This window comes from Canis aureus, chromosome 32, assembly GCF_053574225.1.
Source record: "Canis aureus isolate CA01 chromosome 32, VMU_Caureus_v.1.0, whole genome shotgun sequence".
NCBI classification, from domain to species: Eukaryota; Metazoa; Chordata; class Mammalia; order Carnivora; family Canidae; genus Canis; species Canis aureus.
In genome coordinates this window covers 31,403,401-31,423,989 of record NC_135642.1, presented here as the reverse complement: position 1 = coordinate 31,423,989, position 20,589 = coordinate 31,403,401, and the positions used below count along the sequence as shown (strand labels likewise).

Below are 20,589 nucleotides of genomic sequence, written 5' to 3'. Positions count from 1 at the left end.
TTATTGAACACTCAGAATATGTAAACATGGTACTTCATTGAAGAAATGTCAGTTAATCTGATAAGTTATTTATTAGCCTTTGTATAAAATATGGATATTGCTATTGCAGAGGTTTTAATAAAATCACTAAGCAAATTTCATTTTTGTTTGTCTTTAGGGAACAGCAGAAACTCATGAGCTAGCGGAAGGCAGTGCTGCTGACGTTCTACATTCAAAAATCAGTGGAGAAGTAATGGAATTAGTTCTGATGAAATATCAGGGCAGAAACTGGAGTGGACATTTCCGTATATGTGATACACTTCCCGAATTCTTTCTTGTGTGTTTTTCCTCTGACTCTGCAGAAGTGATGACAATTGACTTGTCAATACATGTCAGACGAATTGGCAGCCGGATGGTGCTATCTGTCTTTAGTCCCTATTGGCTAATCAACAAGACATCTCGGGTTCTCCAGTATCGTTCAGAAGACATTCACATGAAACATCCAGCTGATTTCAGGGATATTATTTTATTCTCTTTCAAGAAGAAGAACATTTTTAGTAAAAATAAGGTGTGTTTTGGTTAATTTAACAATTAAAAATAGATAAATTCCTAACCTGGAAACTCATGAGTCATTAGCCTTCCCTGAATCACCAGTTGCTAAGTGCCACTGGTATGAAGTAGGTCCAAGGAGACTTTTCAGGAATACATGTTCAAGTGGCATGTTAGGACCAGCAGGTTTCCCAAAGCTGAATTGCCCTTTTCTCTATGGCCTTTAGAATTACTTCTTTCTTTTAGTAGTGTCAGGTAGAAAGCCAGATTTACCAGTAACGAAATAGCATTTCCAAAGGTGGAAGAGTTGGATTTGGCTTATGTTAACTGAGCTCACCTAGGTATGTAGCTACTAAGCCAGGCCTCTGAGAAAGAACCTAGGGTCTAAGCCTGATCTTTTGTGCTCTGGTCCCTTCTTTCCTTTGTAGCTTCCTATCTTGGAATTGCTTATCATATACACCCCAAGTACTTGCTGCTAGACCTTTGTCTGTGCTGCATCCTCTGCTAAGAATGCCTTTTCCCCTATGCTTTCCCTGACTGCCAGATCTTTTCTGGTTATCTCTGCTGTTCTGCCTTAGACTATCATTGTGCTCAGACCTGACATGTGAAGGATTTCTAACTGTCTGAAGTGGAGCTAGATGTTACATCCATGTCCTCTTAGAGCAGGGGTTCTCAAATTTTAGTATGCATTAGAATCACCTTTAGAGCTTTTAAAACACACTTCTGGGTTGTTCCCCTTTCATATGATTTACTAGGTCTGGATAGGGTCTGAACATTGCATTTCTAACAGATTCTCAGGTGATGCTATTGGTGCTGGTCCAGGGACCCCATTTTGAGAATCACTGTCCTAAAGTGTCGATTAATCTATAGCATTGTAATTACTTGTTTATGTGTCTTACCTCTGGTTGTCCACAGGTTTTTTATAATCTAGTTGGGTAGATGGAGGAACACAATTAGATCTCTTCTATAAAACTTTGTCTAAATCTCATAGCCAGAAGTAAACGTTTTACCTTCTCACCTTGATAGCATTTTGTACCACTCATATAACTCTTAATAACATTGAGCCCCATGTCATAATTATTAGTATGTGTTTCTCATCTCCCTATTTAGTTGAAGACTGGAACTGTGTCCTATTACCTTCTATTGTGTTGATCATGATTCCCTTTATTTAACATTTGCTGAATAATGTTAAAGGCATAAATTCTCTATGTTTTAAAACTTTAAGAATTTGTTAGCTCAGTATCTTAAGTGTAATACTGAAAATATTTTACATAATTTTTTTTTAAGCAATGGAGGGTCTCATTGGTATACATTTTTAAATTCGCTAAACTCATTTCATAGGCGAATAGGAAGATCAGAGCTCTGCTTTTATTGGCCTCTGGAACATCTATGGCTGTATGACCCATTGGCAGTATGACTTTATGTTTTTCGGTGTCCCATGATACTAAATCAATTTCTGTAGTCTAACAACTTTCCCTCAAATAAAATACAACATAGTCTTTAAGGTTTCTTACGTAATGATGATGTGTTCTCTGGTATAGGTACAATTAAAAATTTCAACTAGTGCCTGGTCCAGTAGTTTTTCATTGGATACAGTGGGAAGTTATGGGTGTGTGAAGTGTCCTGCCAACAATATGGAATACCTGGTAAGAGTCTGCTTCCTTATTTACTTCTTACTTTATTCATGTTTTCTTTGGTTCATTAAACAGCTAAATTCTAAGGGGCACAGAAATTTGAAATCGGAGTATTACTTAAAGGACTGTTACCTCTATAAATTTCTGTGGTCCTAGTATCAGGACAAAACCTGAATTTGATATCAAAGTTTAAAGCAGCAAGTTGAATGCATTGAAGTAAGCAACTTGGTGACTATTCGGAATATATTAGAATCCTCATTCCATATTACTCCCTGCCAAATGACTGAAAATTTGAGTAATCTGATACCATTTGACCTGTTTTATTGCTACTTTGAAATTCTCTTCTTAGTTCATTAACAGAGAGATGATAAAGCAGCAAAGCTTGAGCCTCTCCACTAAATATAAAACAATTTATATCTGGAATGTTAAAAAACAAAAAATATAAATAAACTAAATATGTTATTACAAGTCATCATTAGATTACCCCTTGATATTTCTTGAATTGATTTCAGATGGAGCCAAATAAAGGAACCAAAAATTTTTGAGTGAGAAGATAATCAGTAGTTGAATATGGCTTATATTAGTTACTTCATTTAACAAGTGTTATTTTAAAATACTTTAAGAAATCTATGTGTGAATGGAGTATGTGTTTGTAGATTTCAGAGAAGCTATATAAAGTACTGGGAAATGATAAATTTGTTTGTTACTTTATACAGGTTGGTGTTAGCATCAAAATGAGCAGTTTTAATCTTACACGAATAGTTACTCTGACCCCCTTTTGTACCATTGCAAACAAGTCATCATTAGAACTAGAAGTTGGTGAAATTGCATCTGATGGCTCAATGCCAACTCATAAGTGGAACTATATTGCTTCTTCAGAGGTAAAATATTCTTTACTATAACTGGCTGCTAAAATGTACAAATAAATATAGACATACAAATAAGAATTGCATATACTTCTTTGTTATATTCATTTTGCTATGATATTTGTGTATTAAAATATGATAGCCAACTTTGACTTTTGACTATAAACTCATGTTTAAAAAGAAGAAAATTACTGGTAATACTTATCACCAGTAGAGGGCTAACACCTAGTCTCTAGTTCTTCCTATATGTGTAGAACATATGGATGTGTACTGTGAAAACATAAAGATAATGTACTATGAATTTTCTCAATAGTGAGGAAAATGTCTCTGCATTCAAGAAGCATATAATCTTGTTGGAGGGCTTAAGATTCATATAAATTAACACATGGAAAAAAGATAGTATATGAAAAATTATAGGTGGTTTTAGAATTTCTGAGTAGATTATCTGGAAGTTTCCTTAAAAATTACCTAAAATTCAATTCCCTCACTTTACTGAGAAGGAAATTGAATCTCATACTTTTCTAAAATCAGTACAGTCATTGGAAGTCTCAGTCACTGTGGCCAAGATTAAAGGGAATGTTTCATAGAAGAGATGGGATTTGAACTAAATGTTGCAGGCTCAATAAGATTTTACAAGTGGTAAGGGAGTAAGGAAAAGAATGAAGAGGACAGTTGCATAGATGAGCATTACTGCTTGAATTTCCGGAGTTTTCATCCAAAACAGCTGATCTTAAGGAAAGAATCATTCTTCTGTATATCTAAAAAACAAAATTATAAATATATTTAAAAATATTTAGCAAGAAGCTTAAGAGGGAGGATTGCAGTTATACAGATTTAGAGTTCTGAGAAGCATGAGTTTTCCAAGGCACTTAGAATGATGTCTGTAGACTTGGCAACAAATAAATGCTCATTATCATTGATGTGGGTTGTTAAGAGTAGCATTTTTATTCAGAAATAGAACTTACTTAGTATTGTATAACAGAAGGACATTTTGTATTATATCAGGAACTAAAAATCTCAGTTTTACGGATAAGGCTCAAAGAGGTTTATGCTTTAATTAAGATCAAACAGGAAGATAACATTAGGACTTCCAGCAAGGTCTGTGGTGTCCTCTTCTCTGCCTTCAATTATCTTTCTAGTTTAAGATAATATGTGAAATAATTCATAGTGCTTTAAGGAGTTAAAATAGGATATGCACAAAAGCAAATGTTTTAAGATTATAGGTTTTAAATATTCAAGATATTTGAGGGACTCTTAATTAGTAAGCTCTTTAGTTTCTCATAATTATTCTTCCATAAGTGCATACAGACTAATACATACATATGTGTTCTTCTGATGGAATTTCTTTGGTTTCATAAGAGGGTATTATATTGTTAATAATTTTAACATGCTATATGGAAGAAATATTTTAAACTTATTAATAGTTGTATCATGATCCAGTTTAGAATTGAAAACTTAATTAGCCATTGTCTTCTACCACAGTATATTTTAAGACTGATATTAACTTTTATATTTCTAGTGCCTTCCCTTTTGGCCTGAAAACTTGTCAGGCAAACTTTGTGTGAGAGTGGTGGGCTGTGAAGGATCCTCCAGACCATTTTTTTATAATCGACAAGATAATGGCACTTTATTGAGCTTAGAAGAGCTGGTATGTTTTCATGTTTTAAAATAAAATGTCTTTAATTTTTAAAATTTGCTTTAAAATATTTTATTAAAACATGCTATGAAATCTGGTAATTCTTTGAAGGTGCTAATATATATATTTGTAAGGTGCTATACATATGTTTGTAAGACATCAGAACCAGTATGCTTTTCAGTAAGAACTTAAGAAAACAGATTTTTCATGTCTACATAACTAATTGAAATTCGAAATGTCACTGCAAGTTAAACCAATACCTCAAACACAATTTTTTTTTTATGATAGAATGGGGGCATCTTGGTGGATGTAAACATTGCTGAACATTCAACTGTCATAACCTTTTCTGATTATCATGAGGGATCTGCACCTGCCCTAGTAATAAACCACACATCACAGGATGTCGTCACATATAAACAGAGGTATGAAAAAAAAGGTTCATGGAAAATCTCATTTGCTTTTTACTGGTCCATAGTCTTTTCTAGGAAACATTGAGATGGTAGATGTGTTTCACATTCCACATGTTTTCTGATTTTAGAAGGGTAACGTGAAACACATGCTGTTTATTGTAATACCCTTGCCAGGTTTTGAGACAGTTCTCTAGAGTCCAATACATTAATATTCCTCTGGCAAAACTTATAAATATTCATACAAAGAGGGATAAATAAAACTATTTATATTCTCATATCAGTTCAGATTAAGTTTATTAGCTAAATAACTCTCGACACAAAACTAAGAGAAAAATCTTTGGACTTTTGGAGTTTTTAAAATTTCAGAATTGCATATAAAGGAATTGTAAACCTGTTTAAGTATTATTATTCTTTAGTAACTGGTAATAGTCAGTGAACCTCTCCCTATAAATCTCTATCAAGTTGTTGTTTTTTTTTTCCTCTCAGTAACGATGGTAGAAGATTAAATGAGAGGACAATGAATAGGTAGCAATGTTGAACAGAAGTATGGAATGAGGGCAGCCCAGGTGGCTCAGCGGTTTAACGCCGCCTTCAGCCCAGGGTGTGATCCTGGAGACCCGGGATGGAGTCCCACGTTGGGCTCCCTGCATGGAGCTTGCTTCTCCCTCTGCCCATGTCTCTGCCTCTCTCTCTGTCTCTGTGCATCTTTCATGAATAAATAAATAAAATCTTAAAAAAAATTTGAAAAAAAAAGTATGGAATGATGGGAACTTTGTTGTTCTTGCTTGTGCTGTCATTTGGCTTAGATGATGCCATTATTTAATGACATCACAGATGGTCTTAAACCCTTAAGATATATATTATATATTTTCCAAGAATAATTCTAAATCTGCAAGGCATTATTTCATATACGTATAAAATCTTTATATATAAGGTTATTTTTACGTGTAGAATTATTTTATATAAAATAATGCCTTGCAGATTTACCTATTCTTTACTCTCCTGACTTGAATCCACTGAGAGATTTATTTATTTATTTTTTTAAAAGATTTTATTTATTTATTCATGAGAGACATAGAGGGGTGGGGCGCAGAGAGAGAAGCAGGCTCTATGCAGGGAGCCCGACATGGAACTCGATCCCGGGACTCCAGGATCAGGCCCTGGGCCAAAGGCCCAAAGGCGGGCGGCACTAAACCGCTGAGCCACCCGGGCTGCCCCCAGTGAGAGATTTATGGGATTGAAACCTAATTGGATTCCTTTTGTTGTTATTCTCTAGAAAGTTTTTTGTAATATGGACTAACACTTCTTAAACTTTAAGGATAAATTTAAAGATCTCCCAGAAATCTTGTTAAAATGCAGATTCTGATTTAGTAGGTTTTAGATGAGGCCCAGGATTTTGCACTTTCCGCAAGCTCCAGATAATGTTTCTGCTTCTCCATAGATCACACTTTGAGTAGCAACAGAATGGACATAAATATTTTTTTTCCTAAAGACCCATGTTTCTTATCTATTGCATTTGATTAAAAAACTTAAATTTAAGCACTGAGTGAAATTCTGCTGCTGCTAAAGAATTTGTAGCTTTTCCTGCAGGTGAGCTCTGATGTACCAGTTTGTTTACCTTAACGAATTCCATTGCCTGCATCAATTTGGAGTATACCCCAACTTCAGAGAGGCATTCCTTCAAGCTTCAAAACTGTTAGTTTATTGACTATTTTAGAGTACTTACTTTTAGGCAGAGCTCTGTTTATTAACAAGGAGTTTTATAAGATTTTTATACCAGTCCCCTCCTTTGTAAGCCACAGGTCTGAGTTTCTCAAGGCCTAGATATTTTAATCTTCCCTCCGGCTGTTGTGTTTCAGTGGGTCACAGGAAGAAGTACACTTGGTGCCAGGAGAAGCTCGACTCTTTGCTTGGGCAGATCCTACTGGTACCAAAAAACTTACATGGACGTATGCAGCAAATACTGGAGAACACAGTCTGTTAAAGGTATCATTTGATGGGAATGAGTGCTGTATGTGTTGCCTGGTGGCTAAGGAAGCAGACAAGCAGCTTCATACAGTCATCTTTGTCCTTACTGAACTAAAAATGAATTGAAAGCTGGTTTTGGAGTTTAGATTGCAAGTAGTTCATACCAGTATTTTAGATTAGTCAAGATAACTTATTTACGATTTGAAAAAGGGGCCTGCTTTATCTTGCCCAAATAAAGACCAATAAAGTATCTTTTTATATACCTTTTATTTTTTAAAGAAAAGCATTTTAAAACTAAGAGAAAACAACTTTATTTTGAACATATGCATACCACTGTTGGCTTTGAGGTTTTTAGGCATATTTTCCCAATGAAGACCTTGTGTTTTAATTAGAGGAATCTGGCAGTATAAGAAATGTAAGAAATTTAGTGAAATATTTATTGAAACTATTAAGGTAGCTAATTTGATCAAATATGTTATTCTTAGACTCTTAAACTTTGGGAAGGTCGCTAAGAATTCGCTACCAGGCTTTCTCTAGTGTAGGAATTGCTCTTGTGTTAGTGATATAGATCATCTAGTTTCTGTAGAAATATATTCTATTATGAAAAGTTCATACAGTGTCCTCTTCCACTGTCTGATAATGTCAGTTTTTTAAAAAGCTTTCTTGACTTTTGCTTTAAAATGGTAATTGGCCAACAGTGGCTGAAATATCCTTTCCTATATTCCCTCTGAAATACCCATAAAAGAGAGAAAGACTTATCCACTTCTGAAAAATTAGACTGATAGTTCCTCTGTTACAAGATTCTTGGAATAATTTTCACCATGACAATCTGATGGATCTCTACTCGCTTGCTTGTGCTTTACTTTTTACAAGACAAACTCAAGGTTTGCAAATGGTACAGAGGCTTAAATTCCCTGATCCTCTTAGCTCCCTGGCTCAGAGACATGGGAGTTCTAGCAGAGGTCTCTGACTATGCTGGTATTATTTCCCCTCTCCTCCATTTAACCTTTAAATAGAATATGATGATATGACAAAAGACATGACAACCATAAACTTTCATGCCAAGAAAAACATGGTATCAAAATATAAAACTTAAAATGCTAGAAGTTAACTGAAACATAGGAATCAGAGGATATTTTATTTTTAACAGATCAAACATGAAAAATGCGATTAGAGAGTACTTCAGTAATAACTAAGACTGAAACCAAGACATATCAAATTTTGTACCTTATAGAGAACTCACCTTCTTAATAGATATCTCTGAAATATTTGCAAAATTTGGTTGCATACTAGAATTTGAAAAATTGAATAGGCTACTTTGACATATATATTAAAAGCAATAGATTTTTTTAAAGCAGTTTGTTGATGAGGATGGAGAAAAAGGAACCCTCAGGTACTGTTGGAAATATAAATTGGTGCAGCCACTGTGGCAAATAGTATAAAGGTTCCTCAGAAAAACTAAAAACAGAAGTACCACAGTATCTAGTAATTCCACTTCTGGGTATTTACACAAAGAAAACAAGAACACTAAGTTGAAATGGTATATGCACCCCCATGTTTGTTGCAGCATTATTTATAGTAGCCAAGGTATGCAAACAATCTGTGTAATCAATAGATGAATGGACAAAAAACATGTGGTTTATTATGTATATATGTAAAATGGAATATTACTCAGTCTTAAAAAAATTAGTTCTTGCCATTTGTGACAACATGGATGGACCTTGAGGGTATTATGCTAAGTGAAATAAGTCAGTGAAAGACAAATACCCTATGATTTCACTTAAACATTGGAATCTAAAAAACAAACAAACAGATCCATTAATACAGAGAACAGACTTGTGGTTGCCAGAGGTTGAGATGGGAGGGTTGGTGAAATGGGTACAGGGTAGTGGGAGGTACAGGCTTCCAGTTACACAATGAGTCACAGGGCTGACAGGTACAGCATAGGGAATATAATCAGTGGTATAGTAATAATGTTGAATGGGGACAAATGGTAGCTACACTTGTGGTGAGCATAGGATAGTATATAGAGTTGTTGAATCATTATGTTGTATACCTGAAACTGATGAAACATCGTGTGTCAACTATACTTCAATAAAAAAGCAATAGATGTCAAACAACAACAACAAATCTCAGCTATTCATCTCCTCTGTATAAATCCTTTATTTGCTTTTTTTTTTTTCCAGGAAAGCATGAGATGAAAGGCACATACTTTTCATCTGCTTGTACTGCTTGTTGAAATGAACTGTTGTATTAACATGAAATGTTAAGCCCAGAATGAGGAGGAATCATTATTTCAGTCTCTGAAACCATCGACCAAATCAAGTCTTATATTTTTAAGCGCTATATGAGACCTTTAACCAAGTAGATTTTGCAAAACAGTACACACTAAGTACAAACCATAGTTTTTTTTTTTTTAATTTTTATTTATTTATGATAGTCACACAGAGAGAGAGAGAGAGAGAGAGAGAGAGGCAGAGACATACGCAGAGGGAGAAGCAGGCTCCATGCACCAGGAGCCTGACGTGGGATTCGATCCTGGGTCTCCAGGATCGTGCCCTGGGCCAAAGGCAGGCGCCAAACCGCTGAGCCACCCAGGGATCCCCAAACCATAGTTTTATTGTTTAATAGTGTGATATATGTAAATATACATTTGCAGTGTTATAAGTTATTAAAACATAAAAATAAACTGGGTTAGTTTTACCTAAACTAGGTTACTTTTATTCTAATAAACTTAGGAATCTCTCCCTCTTGGAGACAAGTAAGTGTCTTAGGGCCCTGGAACCTTGAAGGATACTCTTCTTCCTGCCGAGTGCCCTTTGAACTGTCAAACCTAGGACACACAAAAAATTAAGCACTCTTAATGTTTGTTGTTGTTTGAAAAAAAAAAAATTGGGGAGTTATGTCTTAAAATAGGTTATTTTAATTTGATTTTAATTAATTTATGTCATTTTGAAGATTAGTTTTCCAATTTATAGCCATGGTTTTTAACTTTTCTAGATGTTCAGTTACTGTAGTTTAACTTTATGTAATAAAAACTTACTGCTCATGGGTTTAATACAAAGTCTCTCTTTTCCCCAGGATGAATGTGGCCAGTTTCCCTATGATGCAAACACCCAGATACACTGGGTATCATTCCTAGATGGGCGCCAGAGAGTGTTGCTTTTCACTGATGATGTTGCCTTGGTTTCCAAAGCACTGCAGGCAGAAGAAATGGAGCAGGCTGATCATGAAATAACCTTTTCTCTCCACAGTCTTGGGCTTTCCCTGGTTAACAATGAAAACAAGCAGGAAGTTTCATATATTGGGATAACCAGGTATGGCAGAAGGAAGATAAGGCATCAGAAATCTTTAAAAAGCATTGAGTTCATATCCAGTTTAGTGAGAATAATTAGCTGTTCTGAATTTTGATGTACTGTATATTCTTTCAGCATAATTTATGAAGTTTTTTTCACTGGAGTTGAAAAGCCCCTAAGATAGGAAGATGACTAAAGTAATGTCTTCGCACTTACTGTACTTATCATCAGTTGGTGGGGGAAGAAAGGTTTGCTTCTTTCTTTGTTTTTTGGTATGTTTTTTTTTTTTTTGATGAATTATGATAGCAGAAGTGCTACAAAGAAGTATATATACCTGCAATGGAAGTACAGAGATAGAAGCAACTAGGTAGTTTTCTGCAGTACAGGCTGAAGAAACTGGCATGGATTAGGGGAAGCTGACAACAGTGGGTCAGACAAATTGGAGAAAACATTCATAAAAGAGGCAGTATAACATGAGTACATAGTCTTTAATGGGCGATTTTTTAGAATGTTTTAATAGTGATGATACCAGGTATTTTTCTCTGATTCTGCTTGTATCTGTATGAGAAAACATTTGAATTTACTTATTATGACTTTTTAAATGTCACTAACTTTGGTTAAAAGACTCATTCTTTTCTTGGAGGCTGATGGGTGGAATTTTGTGTATAACCATCATAGTATTATTCACTATCAATAATGTTTAGTGAGGTAAACAATAAAGTCAATAAAAGCATCATGTATATAGCACACTTTACACAACACCCAACAGATTAAGAGTTCTATAAAGGGTATACATACAATAATATAACATTAATATATTTGTATATATATATGAATAATATATTCTCTTGGTTATACATTTCAGTATTTTATAATATTTTTAACCTAAATAGGAAAATAATTTTTAAGTCCTAGAAATTCCATTTCTTCACTCTATTGTTCTTCAGTGTAACTTATTTTTACTTTAATATTATGTTTGGTATTATATTTTGTCAGATTGGTCTTTATAAGGACTTTTAAAAATTCATCTAAAAGACCTTGTTTATCTTCTGACACAGTACACATTTAATACCCATTCAGTGGGGTTGTGTACTAAGGAAAAATATATGTTAGATAATTTTTTAAAATAACCTTTTATTTTTTTGAGCACTTTTAGGTTTACAGAGAAATTGGCTATAAAGTACAGAGTTCCCAAATGCCCTGCAGCTTTCCTCTATTATTAACATCTTGAAATAGTATGGTACCTTTTTTTACTATTGATGAGCTAATGTTAATACATTATTATTATCTAAAGTCAAGTGTTGATGTATTTTAAGTTAGAGTTTGCTCTTAGTTTGTAAATTCTGTATTCTGTGGGTTTTGACAAATGAATAACGTATACCTGTTATTACAGTGTCCTATATTGTAAAAATCACCTGGGTGTCACTTGTTCATCCCTTTCTCCCTAACCCTGAACCTCTGGAAAAACCACTGATCTTTTTACTATATAAAAGTTTTGCCTTTTCCAGAATGTCCTATCACTGGAATCATTGAGTATGTAACCTTTTCAGATAAGCTTCTTTCTTTCACTTAGCAATAATTTTTAAGTCTCCTCATGTCTTTTTGTGGTTTGATAACTCATTTTTTAAAATCACTGAATAATATCCCATGTCTGGATGTACCACAGTTTATTTACTATTGACTATTGAAAGACATCTTGGTTGCTTTTAAGTTTTAGCATTTATGAATAAAGCTGTTATAAACATTTATAAGCAGGTTTTTGTATAGACATACTTTTTTTTGTTTTTGTTTTTAAGAATTTTATTTATTTATTCATGATGGACACAGAGAGAGCGGCAGAGACATAGGCAGAGGGACTTGGTCCCATGACCCCAGGACCATGCCCTGAGCTGAAGGCAGATGCTCAACCACTGAGCCATCCAGGCATCCCTAGACATAAGTTTTTAATTCATTTGATTAAATATCAAGGAGTGTGATTGCTGGATTTTATGGTAGGATTATGTTTAGTTTTGTAAGCAATCACCTAATTGTCTTTCAAAGCGGCTGTACCATTTTCCATTTCCACCAGGAATAAATGAATGAACAGTCATTGCTCCATGTCCTTGCCAGCATTTGGTGATGTCAGTGTCCTAGATTTTGGCCATTCTAACAGGGATGTAGTGATATGTCATTATTGTTTTAATTTGCAATTCCCTAATTACATGTGCTGTTGAGCATCTTTTCTATCTTTTTTTTTTTTTTAAAGATTGTATTTATTCATGAGAGACAGAGAGAGAGAGAGAGAGAGAGAGAGAAACAGACACAGGCAGAGGGAGAAGCAGGCTCCATGAGGGAGCCTGACGTGGGACTCGATCCCCGGTGTCCAGGATCAGGCCCTGGGCTGAAGGCGGTGCTAAACCGCTGAGCCACCCGGGCTGCCCATGAGCATCTTTTCAAATGCTTATTTGCTATCAAAATATCTTCCTCATTAGAGTCAAGTCTTTTCCCTTTTAAAATTTTTTCATTTTCTCATTAAAAGTTCTTTATATATTTGGGGTACCAGTATTTTCTCAGATACGTGTTTTGCAAATATTTTCTCCCAGTCTCTATCTTTACATTCTTTTCATTCTTTTAATGGTGTCTTTCACACCAATGAGGTTTTTAATTTAATTTAATTTTTTTATATATATTTTTTAAAGATTTTATTTATTTATTCATGATACACATAGAGAGAGAGAGGCAGAGACACAGGCAGAGGGAGAAGCAGGCTCCATGCAGGGAGCCTGATGTGGGACTCGATCCTGGAACTGCAGGATCGCACCCTGGGCCAAAGGCAGGCACCAAACCGCTGAGCCACCCAGGAATCCCGGGTTTTTAATTTTAATAAGCGCCCGCATTGATTCTTTCTTTCATGAGTTATGGTTTAGGTGTTATATTTTAAAAGTTACAAAAATGCAAAGTTACTTACGTTTTCTCCTGTGTTACCCTCTGGATTTTTTTGGTTTAAATTTGATATTTAGGTCTCTGATAATACATCTTGAGTTAGTTTTTGTGAAATGTGTAAGCTCTGTGTCTAGGTGGATTTTTTTTCCACGTTTGGTTCTGTCACCATTTGTTGAAAAGATTGTCCTTTTTCCATTGAATTTCCTTTGCTCCTTTCAAAAATCAGTTGACTATATTGGACCTCTTGGTCTTATTCTCTTGGTGTGTTTGTCATTTCTTTCAGTTATACCATTGTGTCTTGATTTCTGTAGTTTTGTGGTAATCTTAAAGTCATGTAGTGTCAGTCCTCCAACTTTTTTCCTCTTCAACATTATGTTGACTATTTTGAATCTTTCACCTTTCCATATAAACTTTAGAATTAGTTTGTCAGTTAGCTCAGATATTGGTTGGAATTGCATCTAAGCTATAGATGAACTTGGAAAGAACTGATATCTTGACATTATTGAGTCTTCATATTTGTGTACACAGATCCTTGTATTCAGATCTTTGATCTCTTTCATCACACTGTTGTAGTTTTCCTTATATAGTTTTTGCACAAATTTGTTAGATTTTGTTTATACCTAAGTTATTTTATTTCTCTGGTGCTAATATAAATATTAATGTGTTTTTAATTTCAAATTTCAATTGTTCATTGCTGATACATAAGAAAACAATTGATTTTTGTATATTTGTATCTTGAAACATTAGTTGTAGGAATTTTTTTGGTTGATTCTTTGGGATTTTCTACATACACAGTCATGTCATCTGAGAACAGACAGCTTTATTTCTTCTTTCCTAATCTGTGTACCTTTTATTTTCTTGACTTATTGCATTATTTAGTATTTCCCAAAGTTAAATAGGAATGGTGAGAGAAGACATTCTTGCTTTGTTCTTGATCTTAGTAAGAAAGCATCTAGTTCCTCACCATTAAGTATGATGTTAACTGTAGGTTTTTTTGTAGATGTTATTTTTCAGGTTCAGGAAGTTCTCTCTCCCTAATTTGTTGAAGAGTTTTTTTTATCATGAATTGATGTTGGATTGGTTGATGGATAGATTGATTTGTGAGGGGGGGGGAGAGGGTCATAGGAAGAAGGAGAGAGCAAATATTAAGCAGGCTCCACACTGGGTGCTTGATCTCACAACCCTGAGATCACAACCTGAGCCAAAATCAAGAGTTGAACACTTAACTGACTGAACCACCCAGGTGGCCCAAGATTTATATAATTTATAGTGGATATTTTATTCATTATTTTCATTGACCGACTACATAATACAATGAGGGCATTGTTAACAGTATCATTGATTAATACCAACAAACTGTTAAATTAAAATATTATGGAGTTTTCTTTTATCATTATGCAAATAGTATTCTCTAATCAGGGATCAGCAAAGGATGGCCTAGAATCAAATGTAGCTGATGCCCTGTTTTTTCAAGACCTGGTCTAAGAATTTTTTACATTTTTGAATGGTTGGGAAAAATTGAAAGAAAACATTTTATAACACATGAAAATTATATGAAATTCTAAGTTTGTTGCCCATAAGTAAGGTTTTACTAGAACACAGCCTCGCTTATTCTTTTATATGTCTATGGCTGCTTTTGCACTGCTGCTTAGCATACAACAAAGGGCAAATAGAGTATATTATTGCCACACATATAGCTATCCTGCAACTTTTATTTGTTTTTTATTACTAATGCATTCTCATCATGTCAAAAGAAGTAGAGAAAAGTGGATTTTTAGTGTCTCTCTTACAGATCACTGTTATTGAATGATATGGCAAAGCATATTTTATTATATAATGACCCTATACCTGTGCTAAAAGAATACAGTATATATTGACATTTCCAAACTAAGAACACATAACAGTATGCCCACCCAACAGGAAAAAAGTGGCCAGAAAAATCAGAAAATTTAATCAAAATATCTCATACAAATAAATTTCTTCACACAAATAAAATAACCAAAAATGAGGCTGCAACCAAAGTTAGTTTCTGAATAACTCATTTGTTAGCCAGGTAAGAAATGGCTTTTACCAATGGTAAATTAATTAAATCACCTGAATGTAGCAGCTGAAGAAATGTGTCCAGAGTAAATAAACTTAGGGCCCTTAGCCTTTTTTGTGAGAATAGTTACTTGAATTGAGGACATTCAGAGCAACATCAATAGTCAATTAAAAATAAGGCAAATAATTTTGAATGGTTTTCCTTGGTTCTTGATGAGTCATCAGATGTTACCAGTGTTACCCAATTATTGTATATTTGAGAAGCGAGTACTGAGTTAGAGGTGACTGAAGAATTAACCTCTATGAATACTGACTTTGAGCCCTAATTAAGTGAAATGTTGTCACCCCTGAGAATGAAGAGTAAAACAAAATTTTTGTAGTATGTATAGTGACAGATGTTAACTAGATTTATTGTGGTCATTTCACAGTATTTACAAATATTAAATCACTATTTTATATACCTAAAATTAATGTTCTATGTCCATTATACCTCAATAAAAAGTAGAAATATTTTTTCATTAGATTTATATTTTTAAAATTTTGCTGAATTGTTTTTATATTTTGAATTTCATCAATTACAAAAATTTGTCCAATTTTTTTCTCTCTTATTATTTAAGCACTTATTATAATCTTAATTTTGTCTCAGCCACAAAGTCTAAACTATTTACTATATGGGGGCACATGGGTGGCTCAGATGGTTAAACATCTACCTTTGGATCAGGTCATGATCTCTGGGTTCTGGGATGGAGCCCCTGTTGGGCTCCTAGCTGAGTGGGGAGTTTGCCTCTCCCTCTCTCTCTGCTTCTCACACTGCTTGTACTCTATCTCTCTCTCGAATAAATAAAATCTTTAAAAAAATTTACTATATGGCTCCTTACAAAAAAAGTTTGTGAGTTCCTTGATTGATTGATGTCAATGTGTGATAGAAGAACATTTTCCCCTGCTCTTTTTTCTTATGTACTTTATAGCACCAGTATATTTTGCTGTTTTAAAAAAAATCTCTTGCATAAGTATAATTTTCATAGGAGATTTATAGTTGAGATAATTTGAAGTTGAATGACAATTCCAGCAAGCCTAATATATATTCCTAATTTAACTTTCTCTGAATTGTTTTAGTTCTGGTGTTGTTTGGGAGATGAAACCAAAACAGAAATGGAAGCCTTTTAGTCAAAAGCAGATAATATTGCTGGAACAGGCCTATAAAAAATATCAAGTATCAAGAGACCATGGATGGATTAAACTAGATAATAATTTTGAGGTATACCAAAATTGTTTTGGTTTTTATATATGTATTCTGTTGGTAGAAAATAAGGAAAATTTACTGTCCATGTTAAAAAAAAGGTGTATTCAGAAACTATTTATTAGTTAATAAACTCTTATTTATTAATAGTATTGACATGACTGATATTCATTAGTACATTTTAAATTAAAATGTTATTAAGTCATATACTATGAAACATGATTTAAGTATGTTTCTCTTTTGCATTTTTGTCATTTCTTCTGTTTATGAGACAGTTTCATGGAACTTGTTTTCAGCAGGATTATGCAGAAATTAATATTGCTTATTGAAACTTTTTTTCTGTTTTGAATGATACCAAAATATATTGGCAAATAAAGTCTGTGAAAACTTATGTTTTTCAGTAGTAAAAACCCTATAAAAAATTCACTCAATTAAATTCATTAAATGTGAACAATTGTTGGACATGGGTAGATGTTACAAATACAGGTGTACTCTCTGCAGGCCCTTACAGTATTACAGCTGAAGGTTTGCTTGCTCTAGGAAGACCCCAGAAGCTTGACTGCAGTTTCTCATTTGCTCTGCTTCAGTCACACAGTTTTAGTTACTCTTTCTCTTTGATATCTAATGGTTGGTTTTGCATTGATCATCAGATATGTCCCCCACCCCATCCTTATCCCTATAAATGTTGGCCATGCTTAAATGAAAACAAACTGTCAGACATAAATAAGCTATTAACTATTCATTGTTTAACTTTGTTAAAACAAAATTTAAGAGTTACCTAGAATTACTCATTACTCTTGAGGTTTTTAAAAAATAAAAAGCATGACTTATATAATTGAAAAGTTTATATAATTGAAAAGTTCCTCAGTTGTTTTCTTGTTTTCCTCATAACTGTGGTGGAAAAGTGTTTCTGCTTCAAAGATCTCAACTGTAGATCACCTTAAGGCAGATCTTTTTTGGTGAGACATAGAGATTAAAATGTTTTCCCCTTCCAATTTGTGAGTAAATGGATATTTTAAATGGGCTACACTGATAATATCAAGTCATCATAAATACATGTGCTTTTTCCCCAGGTCAATTTTGATAAAGTTCCTATGGAAATGCGCCTCCCTGTTCATTGCCCGATAAAGCGAGATTTTTTATCCGGGATTCAGATTGAATTTAAGCAGTCTCCTCACCAGAGAAGTTTAAGAGCCAGACTGTACTGGCTTCAGGTAACATTGTCATTTTCAGTTCAATAAGTATATCTAATCACTTTGGGGATCCTGGGGATGCATTTTTTCTACAAGACTCTAGCATAGGGCAGCCCAGGTGGCTCAGCAGTTTAGCACCGCCTTCAGCCCAGGGCCTGATCCTGGAGACCCGGGATCTAGTCCCACATCGGGCTCCCTGCATGGAACCTGCTTTTCCCTCTGCCTGTGTCTCTGCCTCTCTCTCTCTCTGTCTCTCATGAATAAATAAATAAAATCTAAAAAAAAAACAAAAAAACAAAACAAAACTCTAGCATACCTTATAAATCGTATTTTTTTGTTGTTTGTATGTTCATTCCCCTTCTCCCACGTATCCTGTGGATTCTCTAAGCATCATCCAAGTCCAAAGACTTTGCGACTGTTGAGACTATTTAATTTGACCATTTAGCCTTCAAGAACATTTTCCTGCACTGAAATTGTTATTTCTAAATATTCCTTTGAATTTGTCATGGGATCCAAAAATAAGATTTTATTTTTTATTTTATTTCATTTTTGTTTTTTTAAAGATCTTTATTTATTTATTTGACAGAGAGTGCAAGCAGGGGAAGTGGCAGGCAGAGGGAGAGGGAGAGAGGGAGATCAGGCTTCCTGTGGAACAGGGAGCCCAGTGCAGGGGCTCCATCCCAGGACTGTAGGATCATAACCTGAGCCAAAAACAGACACTCAACTGACTAACCACCAAGGTGCCCCCAAAATAAGATTTTCTTATCATTCTATACATGAATGAGCTGGGCTTAAATTGGGGAATGTTTTTGTCTCTTTGCTTGATTGCTCCCTTCTTGCTTCCTTCTCTTCTTTTTAACTACTAAATATTATTTAGGACATGTTTATCCTTTTTCTTCTTTCTAATTTCATGTCCAATCTCCACTTACATTTTATAAATTATAAGCTGTCAAAAATCTCACATGATCCATAGGCACAAATATTTTGATTAATAGTATATATGCTGCACAGTATTAATGCATTTATGAGGATATTAAATATTCCTTTATGTAAAAGCTTACCCTTGCTGAGATATGTATGAATTTTTTATCTAACGTGAAACTTCTCATAGTACCACATATACAATGCAGATATTTAATTATGATGAAATTAGCAGCCTCTTCTATAATATTCTCTATAAAACTAAAAGTTCTTTCTTTCTTTTTTTTCTTTCTTTCTTTCATTCTTTCATTCTTTCTTTTTTTAAGGTTGATAATCAGTTACCAGGTACAATGTTTCCTGTTGTATTTCATCCTGTGGCTCCTCCAAAATCTATTGCTTTGGATTCAGGTAAAAAAAAAAAAAGAAAAAAAAAAAAGAAAGAAAAAAAAAAGATTGAGATATTCCAATTTAAAAATTAAATAGACATTATGTTAATCTAGTATAAAGCTTGATATTTTTCTCTTGGTTTTTGTTGTTTTCTTTCTTTTTTAGAGCCCAAACCTTTCATTGATGTGAGTGTCATCACAAGATTTAATGAATACAGCAAAGTACTACAGTTCAAGTAAGTAAAAATTCCCCTATTAATCTAAAGGAATTTAAAATGAGAATCTATTTTGAAAATAAATTTCACTCTTGTGAGGCTGACTTTCATCTAAAACTTACATTCTGCCTGAATGTACGAATCCACTTTTGATCAAGTAATTTTCTGTGTTGAAACTTAATTTAATAATAGCCCCTCTATATTTTAAAGTGTAAAATTCCTTAACCACTTTTCCTGTTTGTAATTCCAATTAGAATATAAAATAGCCAGTGAAATATAAATGATGTATTTGTGAAATGTGCTCTTGAAAGTGATTACTATGTACCTTAAAAATGGAATAATATATGCTATATCATCTAATTGCATTTGTCTCTCCTATAACATAACAAATATGGGATTTGAGACTTTAAATGCTAAGTTTCAAGATAACAGTACTACCTTTAGTGAAACCTTATCTCTAGTGGAAAAAAACAACTCAGTTAAGGATGCTTGATCTTGTTAATAACATAATACTTTTTAAGAGTGAGATCTTATTGTGACTTGTGGCCAAAATCAAAGTTTTAACATTGAAAATTGCAAAGTTTGATAGAAATCCTTTTCCATCTTTAACAACTTTTTTTCCTTAGGTACTTTATGGTCCTCATTCAGGAAATGGCCTTGAAAGTTGATCAGGGGTTTCTAGGAGCTATTATCACACTGTTTACCCCAGCAACTGACCCTGAAGCTGAAAGAAAACGGGTAACAATTTTTATTTCTTGGGAAAATGATAAACTAAAAAAAATTAAATGAGCCATTCTTTAACTAGAGAAAAAAATTAAAATAGAAATTCTTGATTTCATTTTTTTCAGACAAAGTTAATCCAACACGATATTGATGCTCTAAACACAGAATTAATGGAGACTTCAATGACTGATATGTCAGTTCTTAGTTTCTTTGAACACTTCCATATTTCTCCTGTTAAGGTTTGTTGTAATATTGTTTTGAAAACAGGGTAGAATTGCTGTAAGATTTTTAAGGGCTTTGTGTACAAATGTGTGTTATTAATTTGTTGTATCAAATATTTAGTGGGAATTTTGTTTGATTAATTGAAATAATTAAGACAATTCTCTGTAACATATGTACAACCATAATTCCCACAGAGAAACCATCAGAGCATGTTCTCTAGTCTTGAATTAATAACCCCTTTATTCAAGGAAGGAGCTGACAAAAGCATTTCTTAATTAAGCGAAGAAGTGCTCACCAACATTTAATGTTTTGGTTGCACTTTGTAACTACTATCACTGTCTAAACAGAAAGCTATAATGGGTGCCCTAACCAGAATGTGAAAACGCTGA

At 33.9% G+C, this 20,589-nt stretch overlaps 1 protein-coding gene across 5 annotated transcripts in view; it reads left to right on the top strand.

The window, feature by feature from the left end:
- Positions 1–20,589, top strand: part of VPS13C (vacuolar protein sorting 13 homolog C) — a 170,645-nt gene that overhangs the window by 122,753 nt on the left and 27,303 nt on the right. For all 5 annotated transcript variants that reach the window (XR_013370400.1, XR_013370399.1, XM_077881332.1 and 2 more), the window contains 13 exons: positions 158–547; positions 2,070–2,174; positions 2,879–3,043; positions 4,548–4,676; positions 4,953–5,086; positions 6,934–7,060; positions 10,124–10,359; positions 16,417–16,558; positions 17,614–17,754; positions 18,981–19,062; positions 19,207–19,276; positions 19,882–19,993; positions 20,104–20,217. Coding sequence is in view for 3 of the 5 variants with exons in the window: in XM_077881332.1 (XP_077737458.1) it covers positions 158–547; positions 2,070–2,174; positions 2,879–3,043; positions 4,548–4,676; positions 4,953–5,086; positions 6,934–7,060; positions 10,124–10,359; positions 16,417–16,558; positions 17,614–17,754; positions 18,981–19,062; positions 19,207–19,276; positions 19,882–19,993; positions 20,104–20,217 (1,947 nt within the window). In the remaining 2 variants the exon portion in view is untranslated. The remainder of the gene's footprint in view (positions 1–157; positions 548–2,069; positions 2,175–2,878; positions 3,044–4,547; positions 4,677–4,952; positions 5,087–6,933; positions 7,061–10,123; positions 10,360–16,416; positions 16,559–17,613; positions 17,755–18,980; positions 19,063–19,206; positions 19,277–19,881; positions 19,994–20,103; positions 20,218–20,589) is intronic.